We start from the raw sequence: 22,238 nt of genomic DNA, 5'->3' as shown, positions 1-22,238 counted from the left end.
GCCGTAACGGCTCAATACAAAACTCCAATGAATACAAAACACTGCAGGAAGGATACTCCTGAGACTAAACAGAACAGATCACATCACACCAGCCTTGAGAAGTCTACACTAGCTCCAAGTAAAAAACACATTCACATCAAAGCCCTCTGTATTGCCCACAAATCATTGCATGGACAAGGAGCTAAATTCCACCAGGGCAAGATCAACCACTACCAACCAGGAAGAAACCCAGGATCAAGCGACGACCTCCAAATCGAAATGAAACAATACAAAAAAAGGAAATTCAGAAGAACTGCATTCTCACATCTAATCGCCAAACTATTGAACACAATCCCAAAGGATATAAAAATGACAGAAGACCACCTCAACTTCAGAAAATTGTTAAAATCATGGCTATTCTACTCACAATGAACAACATAAAATGGGCACCCCAAGCGATACCGAGGGGGAGCCAAGACAACCCAATGACAGCGCAAACTCCGAAACCAACAATGAAACTAAATCTGCACATTAAATACTAACCCTCCCGCTATTGACTCCTCTCCAGTATACCCCATACTTACCTCACATGATCCAACAGATCAGGCTAATTACACACAGTCCACACATCCACCACAAAATTAACTGCTGCAAACAAACATCCAAATCACTGGACATTGCCCTTCCGGACAAAATAACCCCAGTGAGCACAGTAAAAACACCTAGAAAACAGACTCTCAAAAGATACAAGTTCCTCCTGGTTCCACAAGCAGCAACAAATAAAGCACAACCTCTATCCTATTCACTCTTCCCTCACTAATCTACCCAACCCACTTTCTTGCGGAACCATGAGAAAGTCTGGAGATCTGGTAATGGTGCGCGCTATAAGACAACATAACATACTTACAAAACAAAAGACAACCAATAGAGTCATACAGCAGAGGCAATGCTTCCCTATCAGAGATGTATCAGCCAGATGCCTCCTTTCTGATCACTGAACTCTCAAATCGAATAATTGACCTGTGATGTTGGGATTCAAATCCAGACCTGATTTTGTATACTGTCATTCTTTTATCATCAATGATCTCCTATAATGGTACCGCATGATAATTCGCACACCTTTAAGCACTCACAATGGGTTATTTGCATGGTATGATCTGCAGGCAATTGTGCACATGTTCTTAAGTATAGATTTTTAAATTAACTCAAAAACTTACGGTATCAGTAAAGGAATGCAGAGTTTTAAGGTGCCTGGCATGCTCTCTCCCCTCCTTCAAGATGGAATAGAAGAAGTCTGGCCAAAGCCATGGAAACCTCTGCCTGCGATGGATAAGATCACTCATTCTAGACAAAAACAAGCATGTCTGTGTCAGACATTGAAAACATGCATAATGTTTTTTTAAACTCTTTAAAACAAAAATGTAAATAAATCAGAACAAATATACAGAATAAAGCAGGATTATTCTACCTACATTGCGCACGTTGAAGAGTTGCTGCTAGTTGCCATAGTATGTGCCACATTGAGTTAATTCTACATTGTAGGAAACCACCTTTTGCAGGTCTTTAGCTGTATATGTTTCAGTCACCAAAACAAAGCGGATTTCTTGAGGGTTTAAAGGATATAGCATGCCACCTAAAGCATCAAGCAAACATAAAAGAGGTCTCTAGTACATGCTCTTCCCAGTCTATGTAACAGAATCACTGCCAGAGCGAAGCATTCGTTCTGAAATTAAAGTGACAGAAGCCATTAAGGAAAGCGGGACAGCAAATAAATGGAAAGCTGAACCACTACCCTCAACAGTAAATAAGGCTGCACAAATCCCCAATGGAATCCATAAACATAAGGAATAAATTACTTACCTTTCTCCGGCATGGGCCTAGCATGAATTCACATGCTCATGAATATTCCCTGTCGTCAGGCCGGGAATCCTCGGTAAAAGAAAAACCAGTTTCACTTTCGTTTATAAAGTTTCTTTCTCCTATAAACCAAGCACTGAGCTCTGGGTCATACTGCCCCAGCCAATGACTGCCCTCTCCCCAGGCTCCTTGTCTGGCAGCCATCTTCAGATTTCGTAGCACGCAAAGTGGCGGTATGACCAAGAAGAGCCGCAGATGGGATGGAGGGTGGTTTTGCATGCGATTCCATGCCAGACCCTTGCTGGAGAACAACGGTTACAGGTAAGTAACTTGTTCCTTCTCCAGTATGGGGTTTGGCGTGGATTCACATGCTCATGAATAAAGAATACATAGCAGTACATACATAGACAACCAAGGGTGGTGACAAGAATCAACAGAAGCAATTACTTTTACCTCCTCACCAGGCTCACCTTCAAGCTAACAGGTTGTGTAGCACTGCTTGGCCGACTCTGGACTCCTCCCGGGAATCCCTGTCGACGCAGTAGAATTTTGCGAAGTTGTGTGTAGACCTCCACGTAGACGTCTTGCAGATGTCCAGCAAGGGCACACCAAAGAGGAACTCTGTTGTTGCAGCGTCACTCTTGTAGAATGGGATCTGGTACGGCCAGACAGGGGCCGGTTTGCCAACTGGTGACAATGAGTGATGCAGCCGGAGAGCCTCCTGGAGATGAAGCCTTGAACATGGCCTTCCCATGGTTCACAGTACCAAAGTTCACAAAAAGCTGAGAAGTCTTCCAAAAACACTTTGTGCGGGACACATAAAACTTCAGAGCTCGAGCCACATCTAGCAAGTGCAAAGTCCTTTCAGCTGGCGACGAAGGCGTCAGAAAAAACACAGGAAACACCAAGGGTTTGTTTAGATGAAATTCTGGCGGAAGCTTGGCCATGAAGGAGGGGTGCACCCACGGCACTACCCTTGTCTCGTGGAAAGTCAAGTAAGGCCGCTTGCAGGACAGGGCCTGGATTTCACCTACTCTCCTGGTGGAGGTGATGGCCACGAGGAAAGCGGTCTTCCAAGACAGGAACTTGAGTGGAGCTTGATGGATTGGCTCGATGGGGCCCTTATGAGCCTAGTCAGCACCACGTTGAGTTCCCATGCCAGGGCAGGGTCCTTCACCGGCAGGAACGAGCGGAACAGTCCCCTGAATATTTCCTTCACTAGACGGTGCGACCAAAGAGAACCCGTCCCGGAGACCTGGTGTAGTGGGAGATAGCCACCAGATGCACCTTAATTGAGGCGTGCGCCAGCCCTGAATTAGCTAACAACAACAAGTACGGAAGGACCTGTGGGGCCGTGACCCTCAGAGTTAATCTTCTGCGACCGGCACCACATATCGCAAAATGCTTCCATTTGTGTCCGTAGCACTTCAGCGTCCACAACGCCCTGTCCTTGACGAGGACCTCCCTGCAGTGTGGAGGCAGCTGGTAACCACCGAACTCTAATGCTGCAGGAGCCAGGCCTTCAGGTTCAGCGATTCTGGGTCGTGGTGCAGGATTGCGTCTCCTTCCCAGGTAAGAAAATCTATGACCACTGGTAGCTTGACTGGAGTGGACGCTGACATGCTGAGAAGGTCCGGATACCAGATTTGCATCAGCCACTCTGGTGCAACGAGGCTCATCCTGCACCTGCACCGTCTGAGTTTACTGGTGACGCATACTAGCAACGACAATGGAGGGAACCCATACAGGAACAAGTTGTCCCAATGAAAGCAGAATGCGTCCCCCATGCTCCCCAACTGGAAAACTGCTGGCGAAACTCTGGCACTTGGTGTTTGTTGCCGTCGCAAACAGATTGATCTGGGGACTGCCCAACTTGAAGAAGAAGTTGTCCACTTGATCCCGCCGAAGCTCCCGCTCGTGGCAAGGGCGCAGCTCCCTGCCAAGGGAGTCGGCAACAGTGTTTTTGACCCCCGCCAGGTGGAAAGGAATGAGGAACATCCCCTGGGCAACGGCCCAGTGACAACTGCTGCGGCTCTCCGGAGAGCGCTGGGGTTCTGGTGCCCTCCTGCTTCTGGATGTAAAACATTGTGGTGGTATTGTCCTTGAAGACCCTCACCACTTTGCCCTTGAGGGACAGAAGAAAAGAACTTGAGGGCCCAAAACACAGCCTGTAGTTCCAGGACGTTCATGTGTAGCGCCTTCTCTTCCGGCAGCCACAGACCTCTGGTGTGAAGACATCCAGTGTGTGCTCCCCACCCCTCCAGGGAAGCGTCCGTCGTGACTGTCTCCTGGTATGGAGGACTCTGGAAATCTGCTGGAATGCACGCCCCAGAACCTTATAGCTCGACGGAACTCCTCGTCGAGCACGATCCGGTCATTGAAGCTTCGGGACACCTGGATCCAGCGGGAGTCCAGGAATTCTTGGAGCAGTCGCATCTGCAACCTGCAGAGCCGGAGCAGGTAGATGTAGGACGACATCATGCTGAGCAGCGACTTGATGGTCCTCACCGTGGCGATCTTCAGTGCCAACAGCTGTTGTACTTTGCCCAAAATGGCTGATATCCTCTCCTCCGATAGAGCCGCCAGACAGGACACCGTGTTGAGCCTGGACCCCAGTAACAGCGCGCTCTGCGATGGAGTCTAGCAGGATTCTGCACAGTTCACAGAGAACCCCAGATCCATCAGCAGCCAGACGGTCCTTTCCTTCTGATCGACGGCGATGTCCTTTGACTTGGCCCGGATGAGCCAGTCATCGAAGTATGGGTACACGTGAATTCCCTGTAGTCGCAGACGGCCTGCCACCGGAGCCAGGGACTTCGTAAAGACTCTGGGCGCCGACTTCAGTCTGAAGGGGAGAGCCTTGAACTGGTAGCGCTTCCTTGTACGAAGAAGCGCAGGAACCTGCAATGTTTTATGTGAATGGGGACGTGGAAGTATGCGTCCTCCAAATCCAACAACGACAAAGTCTCCCTCCTCCAGTTGGTTGAGCACGTGCTGCAACGCGACCATCCTGAATTTCTGGGACTTTATGAACTAGTTGAGTCGTCGTAGATCCGAGAATGGGCCTCCAGCCCAGTATCTTGAATTAACCCCGTAGCCTCTGAGTCACTTCGGAACCAGCTCTATCGCCCAGACCTCCAACAGCAGCTGAGGGATGTGTAATCCGTGCCAGGCCACTGGTGGTATTCGCGGACACTTTCGTTGAAACTCCAAATCTGTCCGTAGATGAGAGCATCCAGCACCCATCGATCGGTGGAGATGTTTTCCCACACGCTGACGAAGTTCGCCAGCAGGCTTCCCACCGGGGTACAGGGATGGGGACACGACTTCTTGGCCAGTTCAGTCCTGTTCGGGGGCCGGCACCGCCCTGGGAGCTTGGACGACAACGGCAACCACCTCTAAAGACCTTGGAACGACCCCTGTAGGCTTCTTGTGCCGTGGAACGGGAGGGTTGGTGGTAAGAGGACAATCCACTGCCAAAACTCTTCAAAGCCCTCCCCGACTTTCCTCCTGAGGGACGAAAGGACGGATGCTGTTGCAGCGTGCCTATGGCATGGGCCGTCTCTGTGTCGGCCTTGATGGCTTGAAGAGATTTGTCAACTGCCTTTGCCGAAAATATGGTCTTCGTCGAACTGGCTGGTCCAGGACCCTCGTCTGGACCTCTTATCTGAAGTTGGTGGCCTTCAGCCAGCCACAACGACTGAGGCAAACCCTGTTTCCCATCTGGGGGAAACACGTCTCCGCAATGTCCAGGGCCACAGTGATGGTGTGGTCTGATGCCACCTCACCTTCCTGAAGGATCTCCATTGCCTCGACCCGCTTGTCTTTTTTTTTTTTTTATTTTTATTTTTGTTTGGCTGAAAAGGTTTCAACCTTTCAAAATATTATTCATTACAACATATACAATTAAATACTTTTTACATAGTTTACAAATGATGATAATCCTTCAGAAATGTACATAGATAGACATAGCAAGTTTAGCCAATATTAAAAGTAAGTTATTCTTTGTTTTCACAAAAATGATTAAACAAGCGTTAGCGAAGCATGAATTAAAAAAGAAAAGGTTAAAAAAATAAGAGAACAACCTATATCTTAAGAAAATTCGTACAATTGTTAATTAAACATAAAAAAGAATTTCAAGGCAAAACTGTTTTTATGAATTGCGTAAGAGCAATATGAATGGCAGTTCGATTGCTCGTCATTAGTAAGCTCCATATATGATTTGAGGAGTGATTGCAGTTTAATTGCAATAGATTGTGAAAGTAGTGTTTGCGTAAGCCATTCAAGGCCGGGCAATCAACCACTATATGAGCCAATGACTCTGGTTGTTTATAGTTTTTACAAAAACGACAGTAATTTTCATTTTTTGAAATAAGACCACGTCTTGCCAAAATTTGATTTGTTGGATGAAGATTCAGACGCATTCTTAGCATTTCTGCACGTACGTAATGTGATGGAGACTTTACAAGATAATTGGCCATTTGTTTGAGCTTCTTATGTGGAAAGAGTTTTAAATCAAAATCCACATAATTTGAACATAGTTCTTGTGTTACAATCCAGTCGTGCCAGTATAATCTTTTTTTTGCTTGATTAGGGTTTGTGAGTAGCAGGTCAATGGAGATGTCAGCATTTACCAATGCCTTCAAAATGTCTTTTACCCATTTTTTTGGAAACACATCGTTGGACGAGCAGATATACATTGCAATTGGGCCTATTAAATTCTTTGTGTTAATTTCTAACAGACATTTGCGATAAAAGTTACAAAATTTCCAAAGGACTAGTGCAGATAGAGAGATGAGGCCCAATTCATACCTCAGCATACAAATAGGAGTACACGTAGGTAGACAAAAAACTGCTTTCCAAAAATTCCCTTCATGTCTGTCCCAATAAAGTCTTGATTGTGGAAGCAATGTTTCGGCTCCATAGATTAAAATAGGGACAACTTTTTGATTGAAGAAAGTGACAACATGAGCTGAGGTAAATTTACCATACTTATGTAGGATAATTTTTGCTTGAGATATAAGAGTCATAGATTTTGCTTTCAGGGTATCATTATAAATTTGATTTTTCACAGTGCCAGAAAATGGTAATCCTAGATATTTATAGAAGGGTACAATCTTTAAAGGGGCTTTCTGCAAATACCATTGGAAATTCATCAATTTTTTGTGCCTCTTTTTTTGACAAACTACTATCTGTGTCTTGTCCACATTAATGATCAAATTGTTATTGCAGGTATAAGTGTCTAGTTTGTGCAGTAATTCTTGTAGTCCTTTTGGAGTTTGAGAAATAAGGACAAGATCATCGGCATAAAGAAGCCATGTGATCTTTTGATATCCTAATTTTGGAGAATCGGATGTTACTTGTTCAAAGAAGACACCTATGTCAAGAATGAACAGGTTAAACAAAGTGGACGCCAGAATGCACCCTTGTTTCAAGCCTCTCAAAGTCTCAATGTGCGCAGATAGTAATCCATCAACTGATAATCTTACTTGAATAGATGTTTTTGTATGTAGTTTTTTAATTATGGTTAATAGTGAAGAAGGGCAACCATACTTCTGTAGTTTCTGGAAAAGCAATGTTCTGTCGACCGAATCAAATGCTTGGCGAAAATCTATAAAGGCCATGTATAACGGTTGATTGACCTCTGCATATTTAGACTTTAACATATTCAGGGTGATCAAATTCACTGATGTTCCTAAGCCAGCAACAAAGCCGGTTTGAAACGGGTCTCTTTTGAGCTCATTTATGGTCCATTTGTTCAATTCTTGTAGAATGATTCGGCTATAAAGTTTCCCAGGAGCATCTAGTAAGGCAATGGGTCTATAGTTCTCTGGGAGACTCCGATCACCTTTTTTATAGATTGGAACGATCAGCGAATGTTTCCAAGATGCAGGGATCTCTTGAGTTTCATTGATATGTTCATAAATTTGGTATAGTATTGATGACCATATTACTGGATGTTGTTTAAAAATTTTATTGGACAGTCCGTCAGGACCCGGAGCTCTGGACTGGCTTATTTTATTGATGAAGTACAATATGTCTGATTTAGTGATGATGATATGAAACCGTTTATGAGGAAAGGTGCTAAGAGTTGGTTCAGAATTAGGCGGACTAGCGTAAACATTAGAGAAGTGATTAATCCAACTTGCTTCCGGCACACTCTGTAGTTGCGACATAGATTGTACAGGGGATATGGCATTAGTTAGAGCTTTCCAAATTTGTGCCGTATTATGGTCACGGATGGTTTGCAGCATTAGTTCTCCATCTCGTTGGAATAGTCTACTGCGATGGTGTCTTCGCCAATTTCTGTATGAGGTTTTAACTTGAGTGAGAGTAGTAAACCTAGTCCTTAGTGGAAGTTTCAAGGCCTCTCTTTTTTGGAATCGAAATTCAGTTTTTTTGATTTTCGCTTCTATATCGAAATTATGTAAGCCTCTAAAGGACTGTTTTTTACGCACCCTATTATCTGCAAAATGTTGTATAAGATCGTAATAGGGTACAACAGTGGAGAATGTTTTTTCACGTGAGTGACGGAAGGCAACATGCAATGAATTATTTAAATCATTTAGTTTGTTCTCATTCCAGATTATTCGATTTAACTGATTAGAAACAGTTATTTGACCCAAATGTGCCACTGTGTTGCATTTTGTAGAAGGTACATTGGTCAACCACTTAATAGTGAGCAGACGATGATCACTATTTGGGTTGGTTTCTAGATTAAAGGAATGGATTTTCGAGTACAATTTGTCATTCACATAGATGTAGTCAATTGTGGCTTTTGCAGCACCTTGTTGCCACGTATGAGCTGAGACACTGATGTCAAATTTACTTCCATTCATCATACTAAAGCCTCTGGAAAGCATAAGTTGTTCCCACAATGTGCGTCTCGACTCTCCTAAAACATAATTTGCAGAAAAACAGTGCAGATTGAGATCACCGGCAACAATTGTATACTGTATTTTAGGAGTGAATACAATGAAGTCCAGCATCGTTGAAACATCATTCAGAAACCTCCGATTTTCAATGCTCTTGGGATTCCAATATAAGTTGACTAAAGCGTACAAGGTTGACTCTATTGAGGTAACAGTTAGTTGGGCAAAAGGATTTGGGGAGTAGGAGTAGATTATACTGGCATTAGTACTTAATTTCGTGGCCGTCAAAAGACCAGCCATTGGTCGCCCCTTTTCACCTTGTAATGCTGGTGAGAAGTGTATGGCATGATTGTCCCAGGAGGGAGTACTAGTAAGCCACGTTTCTTGTAATAGAGTCACATCGTAATTATTTAGAGTGTTCAATGCGTTGTTTATCAGATGACTAAAGCCTCGGGTATTCCATGAGGCAAGGGAAATAATACAATCATTTTTAACCTTGTACGATAGTTAACTTCTGGAGTCACAATTACAGCAGCATTTGGAGTTCACATTATCCCTTAGGTATCCTTCTGTACAATCTGAGTCCTTGTTAAGTTCGCTTAGGGCTGCACTAATCCATGTTTCCGCCCTAAGCGATCCGTCAGAGGAGCTGGTTGGACCCAATAGAAGTATGAAACCCAAAGCTAGGAGTTGATTCTTTGCTTCCCATATAAGATTCCTAACAACTCTGGACTTCAACCAGAGACACGCCGTACTTACTGAATTATCATTAACGAACTCTACCTGCGCTATATCTGAAGTTCCGATGTCCTGCAACAATGGAATATCGGAAAAAATCTGTAAGATACTTTGACGGTTTAGCACATATTGTGGATATGGTGCTGGTCGACAACCGAGTACTAAGGCAATATTTGTTTCCTTATCTTCTTTTATCTTCAAGATTGATTTAACAGGGGGATTACTAAGGGAAGTTGTTGTTGTAGAGCACGGTAGATTGCTTGCAGGAGGGCGTAAAGATTTCAGCAGAGAGGCAATTTCAGCATCACGATCAGACAAGGGAGTGGACGCTAATACTAGTTTCTTGGTATTATCACACTTGAATGAGACCGAAGGTTTAGATCCAGGTCGCTGAGCGGATGGAATATCAGGGCTGAGTGGTGCAGATAAGGTCCCTTTTAGTATCGGTAACGAAGCAAATCTGGTCATGTACGCATCAACCTCCTTTCTGATTTCTAAACGACGATTCGCCAACATCTCTTGTTCGTGTTCAGTCGATGTGCAAGGTTGAGAAACTTTTGGTTCTTTTAATGTGGAGCGTTCGGTAGTCAAAATCGCAGTTTTTTGCACTGGGGTTTGTTTATCGCTGAGTTCAACAGCCAGTGAGGGAGGATGCACTTCCAAACTCACTTGTTGTTTTTCATGATTTTGAACTGCGCGGACCAGATTGTCCAATGGTGCATATGAAACCGGGGGTGCAAAATTTTCAGTTATAGAGTTAAGTTTTAGTTTGCGAATTTGACTTAGTTGCGTATACTTTTTTGTAATAGCGCAAGCCGTTTGCTGACTGTGCTTGTTAGGGAGAGTAAGTTTGTTGAAAAATTGCTTCGAACTTGTTGGTGCACCAACTTCAGTTTTCTTTACATTTTTAGATTTTTTTTTTTTTACCACCTCTGGATTTTTCTTCTTTGGTTGGGAATTTTTCTCAGAGGATAGAGCTTTAGGCAGTAATTGTGATTTAGTTTTAGAAAAAATGGTGTACGGTTCAAGAATTCGGTCACTCAAGGACTCCCCACCTGCACCTTTTTCAGGAACAGGCGCGATCTCTCTGATGACCTGACCAATATACGGGAGAGAGCACAATATACCTGAATTGTCTATGGTGATGGGAGACAATTGCGTTTCTGTTTGGGAATGCAGATTTGACATTTCTGGTGCATTCACTGGTACTTTTACAAGATGACTATTATGAGCCAAGGTAGAAGTCATGGTGGCAACAGACGCCAGTTTAAGTGGCTGCACGATTGGCTCATTAGTCATTGGTCGTTGATGCGCCCAAAATGTTTCTTGCTTCGCCTGCCAAGCTAAGATAGATAACAACTGCGCACCTTGTACATCCATTTTAGTATTCAGTGTGTTAAATAATGTGATGATAGTTTGTAGAGTTAAGTTCATTGCTCCCAAAGTTAGTTCAACTACTTTAGACACATTTTGTAATGGTTGGGGCTTTTCATCTGAAGGGCATTTACGAGGAGTGGGAAATAGAAAAGAGGAAGTTACATTAGATTTCGTATAACCTCCATTTGAAAACATTTTAGGTGAGAAGGAAAAATTACCAAGTGTTTCTTGTACCATAAAGTCAGAATTAGGGGAAGGTAGGTCAATCACAGCTACATCCCCTAATGATTTTATTGAAGTGGGACTGAGGTTAGTATCCGTGATTTGAGCTATAGATTCCCCTCTTAAAACTGTGCTGTCAGATAAGGAAACATGTAGAGTGGTGCTGCACCCCGCTTGATTATGACTAATTATATTTGGGGGAGGCTGTAAGGTGGCTTTAGAATTTTTCGAGGTGAAGTTTTGAGTTGCACAGTTCGGGTAAAAGGAGCGTATATCTTGGGTGCTTGAAGTTTGTTTCAGTGAGTTAGTTACAGGAAAAGCAGTACACTTATTTACAATGGGAAGCTTTGGAGGTTCTACTCTGTCTAAACGAGGTGTCGAGACACATGGAACAGTTTTGGCTTGTGTTTTGCTAGAATTGAACAAAGCACTTTGTAAGGGAGGCATCCCAGTGCGAAGTGTATGAAGATTTCGTTTCATTTAGGTTAAAGATTAGGAAAAAACCCGTAATCAGAATGTTCCTAAAAACTAAATTCTATAAACGTTTAACACTCACAGTTTGGGTGCTCTCACAGGCTCTCTTTGTAGATAGAAACGAGAGCAATATTGGTAAAGAATTGACCGCTAGCCCGGTAGCCCGCTAGTCCGCGACGCTGCGGCGAAGCGGCAAAGCGGGACTTCACGGGGCTTCCACGGGTGCGCGCGCGCGGTGCGCGCGCGTCCTGTTCTTATAGGCCCGCCTTCCAATCAAGAGTAAAGGCTATACAACAAAGAAATTAAACAGAATATAAGTGTCAGTGCACTTTTAAGTTATCTTAAAATTATCTCGAAAGTTAGTGTGGTGAGTTAATTCACCTCCTGGTTGTTGTAGTCCAATGTTATCCAATAGCAGAAAATCAGCTTGCAAGTGAGTAAGTAGCAGAAAAGCGACTCCGGGCAAAGCGGGACTTCACGGGGCTTCCACGGGTGCGCGCGCGCGGTGCGCGCGCGTCCTGTTCTTATAGGCCCGCCTTCCAATCAAGAGTAAAGGCTCCTGGTTGTTGTAGTCCAATGTTATCCAATAGCAGAAAATCAGCTTGCAAGTGAGTAAGTAGCAGAAAAGCGACTCCGGGCAAAGCGGGACTTCACGGGGCTTCCACGGGTGCACCCGCTTGTCCTTGGGAGGAAATCCAGGATCGGAGCCATCTTGTACCACAGCTCCCAGTTGTACCTGGCCAGTATCGCTAAAGTGTTGGCCGCCTTGACCATCGTCGCTGCAGAGTAGACGACATTCCATCCCACGGAGTCCACTTTCTTCCCCTCGCTGCCCAGGGGAACAGAGGTTGAAGATGGCGGGTTGGCCGACTTCTTCCTGGCCGCAGCCAAGACCACTGAGTCAGGTGATGGCTGCGACCACAGACATTCGATATTTCTTTACCAGCTGGTCCCTCTTTGCCAGTGCGAGGAGGGGTTCTTCAAAAGTGCCAGCCCCTCATTCCAGACGTTATCCAGGAGCGGTATGGACAGAAAGGTCTTCCTTTTTGCCACTTGGCATTGGTACAGGAAGCCTTCCTTTTTCTTCTCTTGTGGGGTGAGCTGAAAATGTTCAGACGCATAGGCGATCATGGAGTGGAAGGATCTCACTTCGTCCGGCGGAGAAGCCCTTGGTGGGGGAGAGCGTCCACCGTCGTCGTTGGTGTCCGTCGTAGCCGTGTCCGCCCCTGTGTCCCTAGTGGGGGGGGAGGGCAGTGACAGTTGGAGTGGAGGCGTGGGGTGCCTCCTTTTCTTGGACGATGGAGGCCCTGGTGTCAACGGGCCCGTGGCCGGTGGAGTCACTGGTGCTGCTGGCGGCATCCTCTTCTGAATCTCTGATCCAAGTGTGTGGAGGGTCGAGAGAATATCCTGAGACAGGTCTCTGGGAGGTGCCCGGGGGATATGGGGTCGCTGGGCCCAGCCAATGTCGTCTTCCCCTACCTCATCATTGTCGTCCCTGCACCCGGCGGGCGTCCCCTTGATGTCCTTGTCGTCATCACCCATCTCCTCTGGGATGGTGTGGACAGAAACAACGTCTTCCTCGTCGGAAGTAATATACATGCCCTGAAGCTCTTCCAGGTCCCCCCCTTTCTTCAGGTCCTGAGGGGTCAGCTATGGGCTGAGGTCTGGCATCCTCTTCTTCGGAGTCTTCTCCGCAGGTTTGGCTGAAGCCTCCCACCTGGAGCGCACCCTGGACTGGGTCTGCCGCTTTTCGCCTTAGATACGGCGGCAGCAACCATCCAGATGGAAGAGGATGTCTTGGCCTGGAGCACCTGGGCCTTCACTGACAGGATGGACACCTTGTTCTGCTTAGCCTTCTCCGGTTTCTACCGCAGCTTCCCCGGGGTAGCGGACTTTCTCTTTGATGAAGTGCTGGAGCGATGGCTGGAGATTGAGGCTGATGGAGACGAACGAGCCCTGACCAGCGTGGGACCTGCTGCGCAGCGGCCCCGGTGGAATCGGACTTGCAGCGATTGGCATCGTCTTGGGCCTCCACGGATGGAGCGCCCTCAAAGAACTTAGAAGCCTGCTCTGGCTGGATGAAGCATGCCCCTGTGGACCACATGGGGTAGAGGCCTTGGCCTTGAGCCACGTCGCCAGTTGGACGTGCTAGTCCATCATGTGCTTAGAGAAGCCACGGCAGATCTCACAATCTTCTTCCTTGTGCGTCGGGTGTAGACATACAGGCAGTGGGAATGCTTGTCGTCCGTGAAAACATTATGCAAACCGCAGCTGGTGCAGAGCTTGAATAGGGAAGCTCTGTTCTTCTCCGACATGATCCGGCGCTGTTTAGGCCCGATGGACTTCTGGAAAATTCCACTGAGAAAACACTAAGATTTCTGCCCTTGAGGGGCGATGAAAGATGCCGAAAAACATATCCCTGTTAATCGGATGGATAAACGATGGAGCACACAGGCTCGTTTGAACAAAAAAATAGTTTTCCTTCCAAAAAAGTGTGGAAAATGCAGAAAGCTCGAAGAGCGAAACACGAAGACTCCTAACACTTGAATGTGTGGTAAAAATCTGAAGATGGCTGCCAGAGGAGGGGCCTATGGACAGGGCAGTCATTAGCTGGGGCAGTATGACCCAGAGCTCAGTGATTGGTTTATATGAGAAAGACGGTTTATAAACGAAAGTGAATCTGTTTTTTCTTTTACTGAGGATTCCCATCCTGATGACGGGGAATATTCATGAGCATGTGAATCCATGCCAGACCCCATGTTGGAAAGAGAAAATGTTTGGGGGAAAAAATGAGGTCAAAAGTTAGGTCAGAGAAACCATATGACTTTTCACCCCCTAAAAAGAACATATGCAAGTATTTCAGTTGATTTGAAGTCCTGATAAAAATGTAAAATGAGTAGAAATCTGCATGATCGCCATGGTAGCGTCACATCGATGACCATTTGACATAGTTAACACAATGTATTTTCACCCTTTCCACAATACAGGTGTATCTCTCTGTGTATACATTTTACAACAGGTTTACAAGTCGACACGTGTTTCAGTTGTCCAGGCAGGGCATCGCAAATCTTGCCCTTGTATTGATACAACCTTCACCAGGACAAAAAATGAAGTACCAATTATGTCTTGCTTCACAGAAGATGGGATGATACATTGTGTTACGGAACTATGTCAAATGGTCATAGATGTGACGCAACCATGTTTTGGTGCAGTAAAGAGAGATTTCCTGTATGTGAGTGTGAGTATGTGTGATGGGATAACCGATTGTGAGCAATGCTTTAAATGCACATAATTGATTATTTTATTCCAAATACAAAATTCTGCATATTTAATGTATTGTGTAAAGAACAGAGTAGGAATATATTGTCATCTTCTATCTACTGGTCCAGCGTGTGTTATAATTACTGCATTCTTACCTGAAGGATCAGAGATTAGATTTGGGTACCCTTTATTGTTTGAAATTGTGGGTACAGGAGTGAGACACCACTCAAGCAGAGGGAACAGAGTCCATGTTGCTTTAACAGAGAAGAGTTAACACTACACTTTGGTAGCTCATATTTTTTGTAACCTTTTCACCGATGCAAACCAATTTATCTGATCTTAAAAGAAGACGAATTTGCTTTCTGTCTCATAAATTAAGGGAAGTCTGAGGTGATGAAAAGGTATGAATGTTGTAGACGCGTGTAAGGAATGATGTTGTGGAGTAATGGTTGCCGGACACAGATCTGAGAGGGTTGTAGGGTTAGCTAGAATCCCAATAACTGGTGAGAATGGGCAGGACCGTGGTTACCTTGAAGAAGGGAAACCCTTTTAGACAGGGGGTCATTGAAGGCAGATCAGAGACTGTAGCAGGTTTTTGGTGTGTATCCTTTGAAGGCTTAAAGAGCAAAGCAATACACCAGGGAGCACAGTAGATTAGCCTGACTGTAGAATGGGAGCCACCTCAACAGCTGAGAAGGAACAGAAGCTAAGTAGTGTAGGGGCCACAGAGGGTAAGGAGGGGGGAGGAAAGAGGGTTGTGGGGGTATTCCTCTCAAGGATAGCTCACGGGCAACATGCTCACCTTGGAAGCAAGAAGACGCAGATCAACACAGGTTCGGTCCACGCTTAGAAACCTCTGGGTATTAAGCACGTTATAAATAACCAAGTATACTTATTATTTTACCGTTTTGAGATTTTGCCTGAGAAGTAGAGATCAAAGTCATTAGCAGAGGGTTGAGAAGGAACTAGCTCAGGACTAGGTGGAGCCATAATGGATTAGAAGGCAGAGGAGAGTTTGGTGAGAGCAGAGAGAGGAAATTATGCTGGTGAAGCAGTTGGATTTGGTGGTGCCCAGAAAGGTAAAAGCTCGGAGGGGCTTTTGTATGACACAAGGAGTAGAGGAGTGCAGAATCTGCACCATGGACAAAGGAGAGTCACAGATGAGCCTTTAGCTGGCAGACCTTGGGGGAATACAAGGTTGTGGGTGAAGTACGCAAGGGTGCAAAGGTATAGGGATGATAGTGATTTTTTAAACTGATGTTAATGGCCACGATGAAGCCGATTATGCCTATTCCATGCAAATGTCCTGGGGTAGGATTAAGCTCAAATGGACGGTTTGACCGTGGCCAGGTAGGGAGGCAGACAATCGGGTTGGCTCATGCTTTCGAGAAAAAGCAAGGACATACAAGAGGTGGGCGGAAGGGATAGAGGGTGAGGTACTGAGATGCTAAATTTAAAGGGTGATCGGATGGAGATGGGTTCAATGCCGAGGCTTTTCATTGTAAAGGCATACAAAAGAAAGAGGAGGTCATTGGAGTAGGTTGGATGGCTACAACCAAACAATGTCGCTCAAATATATCAGCGATAATAAATACGTTTCATCTAGTCGGAAAACACCAATTAAATAGCCCAGTCAGTCGTAGAACTACCTCACTGAGAAAACAACAAAAGTCACCAATAGATCACCGAGTTTTTTTCTTATCATTAAATGTCATCAGACTATCTGCCTACTTTCTTCATCATTCCATCTCTAACACCCAAAAAATATTAAGTAACAGTCTTAGAAGACATTTGGCAAATTATGTTATACTGTCGAGCCATAGTATGTTGACTGAGTCTTAGTACCCACGGAAAATAGGAAATGAAGAAGAATACAACGTTAAGAAAAATGCTAGATAGTCTGCATGAGACAGACAGGAACCTCGTTCAGTGATTACACGCAAGCACGGTGAAGAATACGCGAGCCACGTATATGAGGCGTATTCGCGGAGCTGCAGTTCCCCAAACTTTAACACTCTGCAGGCTAGAAATAGGTTTGGATGTAAACCAATTGTCATTTGCAGTGGATCGATACAATCACGTTTCACATGTGCACGAGTTCAGTAGAAAGTAACAGTGGTAACATGTCAGATGTCATTGGAGTCACAGTGAATAAACAGAGGGCATGAATATCTCAATAACGCGCGTTCGAATCGCTGCAATATTTAGAGGGGTGACTTGCTGTCGGGTCTGAAGGTAAGGAACCGGCATGACAGAGGAAGAAAGGGGTGCAATTATGAGAAATGTGCTGTACATCACTATATTAGGCATACGGCTTTCTTTGTATGAGCCTAGTATCAGAGCTCAACTTTCTATGTCCACTGAATGTTTCAACCAAATATGTATGTACATTGCACTAGCCAGCCATGCCACTAGTGTCTTTACATTACATTTACGATTTGCATTTTTCGGGTACATAGGTATACTGCACCACCACTTGTAAATCTGTTACACCAGAGCCATTTCCTAAGGATTAGAGTTAAGCAGTCTAGTTCAGATCTCTGATACAACTCGTATTGCTCTACATTGTTGTACTTTGTGATATGGCCTGTTCCCTTTTAAACAAAGGGAAAGCAGAACCTACGGCCCCCTTTACTAATTATATTACAGCTAAGAAGTGCAATTTAGATGGCTCATGGATGGAATCCTTATTTCCGCACGAGTGTTTGGCAAGCAAATACTGCCCTCTGGTGGTTTCTGGGTGGAACTGCACTAGGCAGCAATTTTTCTCAGATAATATTTACACAGGGATCATGAACTCTAGTTTATTAAAACTCCTCTCCAGTATCAGAACAACGATTGCCATTAGAATCGTCACCCATTATTTTAAGTTTTGTTCAGGTTTATTATCCAATACATGCTGAACATGCTACACTTGCTATCTACTCAAGTGCACCACGCTGGGAGCTTTTCAGCACAGTAGTTTACCATAACTCTTCCCCGCGTCTTCTACCATTAGCCACATTGTGATAGCGAACCGAATACGATCCTACCTTTCCAGGGTATTTCAACCTTTCGCTATATAGATTAGCTAGATTAAAATTTACTGTGAATGATACTTCGCTCACAGCTTAAGGAGTTCATGTGTCTCCTCTTCCCTTCACGCGCTTACCTCAAGTTATCCCCACGCATTCATCTTTACAGGTCCAACTCTTGGTGCAGTCAACTCGGTCAGCTGGCTGGACAAAACCACACCAGTCGAAACACGTGTCGGCTATATTACTACATTACTGCATGACCAGAACATAAAGAAAATACTATTCTGGATCTAAATGTGAGAACTATATCATTTGAACAAACAGAGTGATGAATTGTAACATAGTTACTAACTACAAATTGGTAGTACTAGTTTCAAGCGCAGAGACAGTCTTGCAATAGTTTATAGCCGAATCTATTGGCTTTGCCAAATCGTTTTAATGAGAAACTGATAAGCAAATTGATAATTTCTTAGGTCTGTTATCAGATGCGCTAATCCCCATAAAGGCTGTGTGTGCATTTTGCAAGCAAATTTAAGTTGAGAAATTATTGGAAACCAGTCAATAGTTCTTAGCGTTGGCAAAATACCCTTCTATGACACATTGATAAAGAGCTAGTGTACCACACTTTGAACTTTCTGAAATTGGATCGGTTAAGGATTCACAAATGCAGTAGCAATATATAACCAATCTTTTGTTTGTATCAGATGCTGAGAGCTGCATAAGCATCATTTTATGAAAGCATTCCAGCCTACTTGCCATAGCCTTACAGTGCGAACCCAGGGAAATAAGTCATGTTCTGCGAGACAAGGGTTACAACTCTGTGCATTGTTTTCCCAGTTCTGCTCGAGGAAATGTTTCAGTCGTGATTGGATATCCAAAACATGACAAAATGCAGTCAGGACTAGTTTTAGAGGTATTTCTCACTATACCTCGTGTACTAAAGCAACGTGTACCCGTGCATCACCAGCATCAGGGGAAAGATGATTGGTGTAACATGAAAAGGATCTCACAGAAGACCTTCGAAAGAGGAAAATAGGCAAGCCGTTGCCAAGGGGTAACCTCAATCCTAGCCACCTATTCCAGTCTGCCCAGAAGCAAGTGGTGGCCCCCGGCACAATGTTGTCGGATACTGCAGCACAGATGCAGCCTTCCTTGTATACGGCAGGCAACAGAGTGCTGCTTCTGCCCTTTCATATGGGCCAAACAATGACCAGAACTGTGTTGCAGAGTGACGTATTAAAACTGGATTTCACGGTGTATAGTGAACACTTTATAAATGACAGGTCCGAAGTGCCAAATTGCTTAGCATTCAATGAAAGACTCTTCCATTGTGGAGCATTCTGTGAATGATTCAGATTGCCAGGACTCCATCATGAAGCTGCCAAACCTAAGGATGGAAACAGTAACCGGAGCTTTAATGGATGCAGGAAGGACAGGGTTTAAATATGAAGAGGAATCAATCAAGGAGTTGGATATTATTTTCACATATTCCAAAAAGAGCTTTAGGGCAGCACAGGGTCAGGGGCAGAGCAGTGGAGTCTAACACGACAGCCGATTCTCAGCTTGCACTGTGGCTTCAATAGACTGAATTGTTTTTCAAAGAATGTTGGAAGGTTTCTAGAGGAATCCTAGGGGGTACTCATTGCAGAAAGTGTACACCTGTGGCTGGATAATTCATCAAGAATTTTGAACAGCTCCTTATTTCCATTAGATTAAAATGTGTGCTAAGCACGAAAGAGGATCGATTTGTCTGATGAACATCCTTTGCCTGCCTGCAAATCTTTGCTCTTTTCAGTTTCATCAGGTAATCCGCATCCAGGATTATTTTGCCCATAGCTCGGTACAGTATTTTTAGGTTTGCTAATTCAGGCACAGTTTACACCAAGGATGACATTTCAATTGTTCTTAATGGATTCCAATACGAATAAACAAGGCACATACACATCTCTGTTTTTGTCATGTCTGACATTATGCACGCTACTTCAGGGACTTTCGAAACAGGCAAAGGCTCATGTACCTGTGCAAGACTGCAATCCATCTAAACATGGAATTCGTCAAAAACAGATTTCCGTGTATCGATCTATTTTCCCCACAAGGTGGAATTCCGATCTCTGACCTTTGTCTTAGACCTCTGTCCACTACCTGCGACAGATCAGGAACTTGAGGTTTCAGTTTGGCCAACAACTGAATACCACCACACAGATCACTAGTATAACCGTCCTATGTTTGGCAACTAAAGATCATTGAAACAAATGCATCCATCTTGCAACATGGCATATGCCGGGTTGCATGAAATTGACAAACTTTAATGTATCCAAAATACAGTGGTCCGCATTTTGTTGGCTCTCCAAATTACACTGGCTCCATCAACTGCGTTGGCTGACAAAACAATAGCCAAGTTATTTTGTTTTGCCAACTAAGCCTTTTACCAGGCGAAGTCGAATCTGCTATTGGAAATCCTAAGAGCATACACACGATCTGGCTTGCTACGAACACCTTCTCCAGATGCCTAAAGTTGGAATGCCCATGGACCTTTGCCATACTGAGAATAATCTACACGCCGGAAGGCTCTGAAAACTTTGTTTAGACATGAATGCCTTTTCCGTGAGTATCCTACTGCTCTTGCGCCAAGATGCCTTTACTGAAGTGGATGCCTCGCTCTCAACAAATGCAATGTTATCACCAAATATTTGAGCTAGCCACTAGAGTAGGATTCTGGAGGGAGGCCAAGGCTATGGACCCATTTAGCAGAACTCTACAGCATGGCATGTGTACACACTAATGTAGTGTATGGGTGGGGAACGGCAACTGTAATCAAGAATCAGAAGGGCAACCCGGGCACTGATCGAAGGCATTACGTTCTCAGTGAAGGCATGCCACTCTTACAAGGATGCTACGGAAATAGAATGTGACCGCTTAGCATATAGATGTAGCATTACATACTGCCGATATGCTTACTCCACAAGAATGGGGCCTAACAAGGGATGAATCATTATGCTGGCATCAGGGCTGCATCACCATGCGAGGGCATGCTTCAGCAAAAAAGAGAACCCGCCTCCTGACTTTGGTATTAAATGGTGGCATCCCTACAATGGTGTCAGAATTTAGGGAAATCTTTAGGTAATATGTACCTATTGAAACTGCGAACACTTCCAGTCATGTGCAATGGCAGTAAGGAATGTTCACGTGACACTTGACGGAGGGTTGTCACGCCAAACCCCCCCCAACCCCAGTGTTAAGGCTCTTCAGGTTTGTCTGCACCTGAAAAACATGAAGGCTATCAAATAATGCAATTCATAAATATGTTTCTTTTTTTCAAATGGTAGTTATTTATTCTTACTGGAGATTGATAGGGCTCAAGGTCTTCCATCGGAGAGCAGGTCAATGGGAAAACACGAGGATAAATACAAACGGGTGACTCAGCACAGGAATTAACATGCAGAACGGGTGCAGAAAACAAATAAATGCACAGTGGTTGATTTGAACGTTTTGTGGATATTGTGGTGAGGTGGAGTAAGGCGTCGGACAAAGGGGTGGCATGTTTCAACAACATTTTATTTAAGAACTAAAGAAAATAACCTACCTCTCCCTATCTCTAAAGGGTTATCCCATCCTAAACAAATATCAACTAGGGTGCTCGTCATCAGGATGTTTGTCCAAATAAAAAGTGTCTGTCCTCTATCCAAAAATCTACTCTACCACTACAAAAGGGTTCTGCATGCAATAGTACCAGGAGAATGACACTTCTCCTGGTGAACTGGCTCACTCGTGATCTCTTTTTCAACAATCCTTTGCACTAGCTTCTGATTCAACAAAGAGTGTATGGTCAGGAGAATGACTTCCTTCTCATGACCCACCTCTTCACTTCTTCCCAAGGGCTCCTGAAAGCTTGCTTTATAGTTTCAGCAATTTTTCCCTGTCTTATGACGTTATGAAGATTACCTCCAGACAGCTCTTGTTGTCTAGTATCCTCTTTGATCCTACTTGGATTACCACTGTGACAAGGGAGATTACTCCAGAGGTGCTCTACACTTGTGGTTCTCTGGGTGTCACTACTGTGATGAGGGAGATTACTTCTGAGGCTCTCTTGACTCTTGAGCTGTCCCAAACCCCTACCGCGTCTCCCGCTGCTCCAGTTACCTGTAGTGTGTTGGGACTGCGTCACCGTTTCTTACTGGGGAGATGGAATAACTTGCGCTGCTTTAGCGCTTCCTGCTGCCTTCACTCAGCTCCCTGCTCCGTCCTTGCGGTTCCGCAGCGACTGGGGTCACACTGCTTTGGTGGAGTTGCAGGACCACACGGTCCATCTCCCGGAGGTCACACCACTGCTGGCTTCTTTCCCACTCTGCCACTGGTCAGGAGCTTGGCTTCCACTGCAGTGCTCCCCCAACCTTTCCTGGATGTCCCCGCTACTGAAGATCTGCATTCTTGCAGCTTTGCG

General features: G+C 44.7%; 1 protein-coding gene across 1 annotated transcript in view; it reads right to left on the bottom strand.

The window, feature by feature from the left end:
• Positions 1–22,238, bottom strand: part of LOC138516425 (cytochrome P450 4V2-like) — a 539,828-nt gene that overhangs the window by 321,705 nt on the left and 195,885 nt on the right. The window contains exon 6 of the mRNA XM_069631544.1: positions 1,197–1,323. Within this exon, the coding sequence (XP_069487645.1) occupies positions 1,197–1,323 (127 nt within the window). The remainder of the gene's footprint in view (positions 1–1,196; positions 1,324–22,238) is intronic.

Source organism: Ambystoma mexicanum, chromosome 6q (assembly GCF_040938575.1).
Source record: "Ambystoma mexicanum isolate Mex_15411 chromosome 6q, UKY_AmexF1_1, whole genome shotgun sequence".
NCBI classification, from domain to species: Eukaryota; Metazoa; Chordata; class Amphibia; order Caudata; family Ambystomatidae; genus Ambystoma; species Ambystoma mexicanum.
The sequence above is the reverse complement of the archived record's forward strand: the minus strand, read 5'-3'. Positions and strand labels throughout refer to the sequence as shown.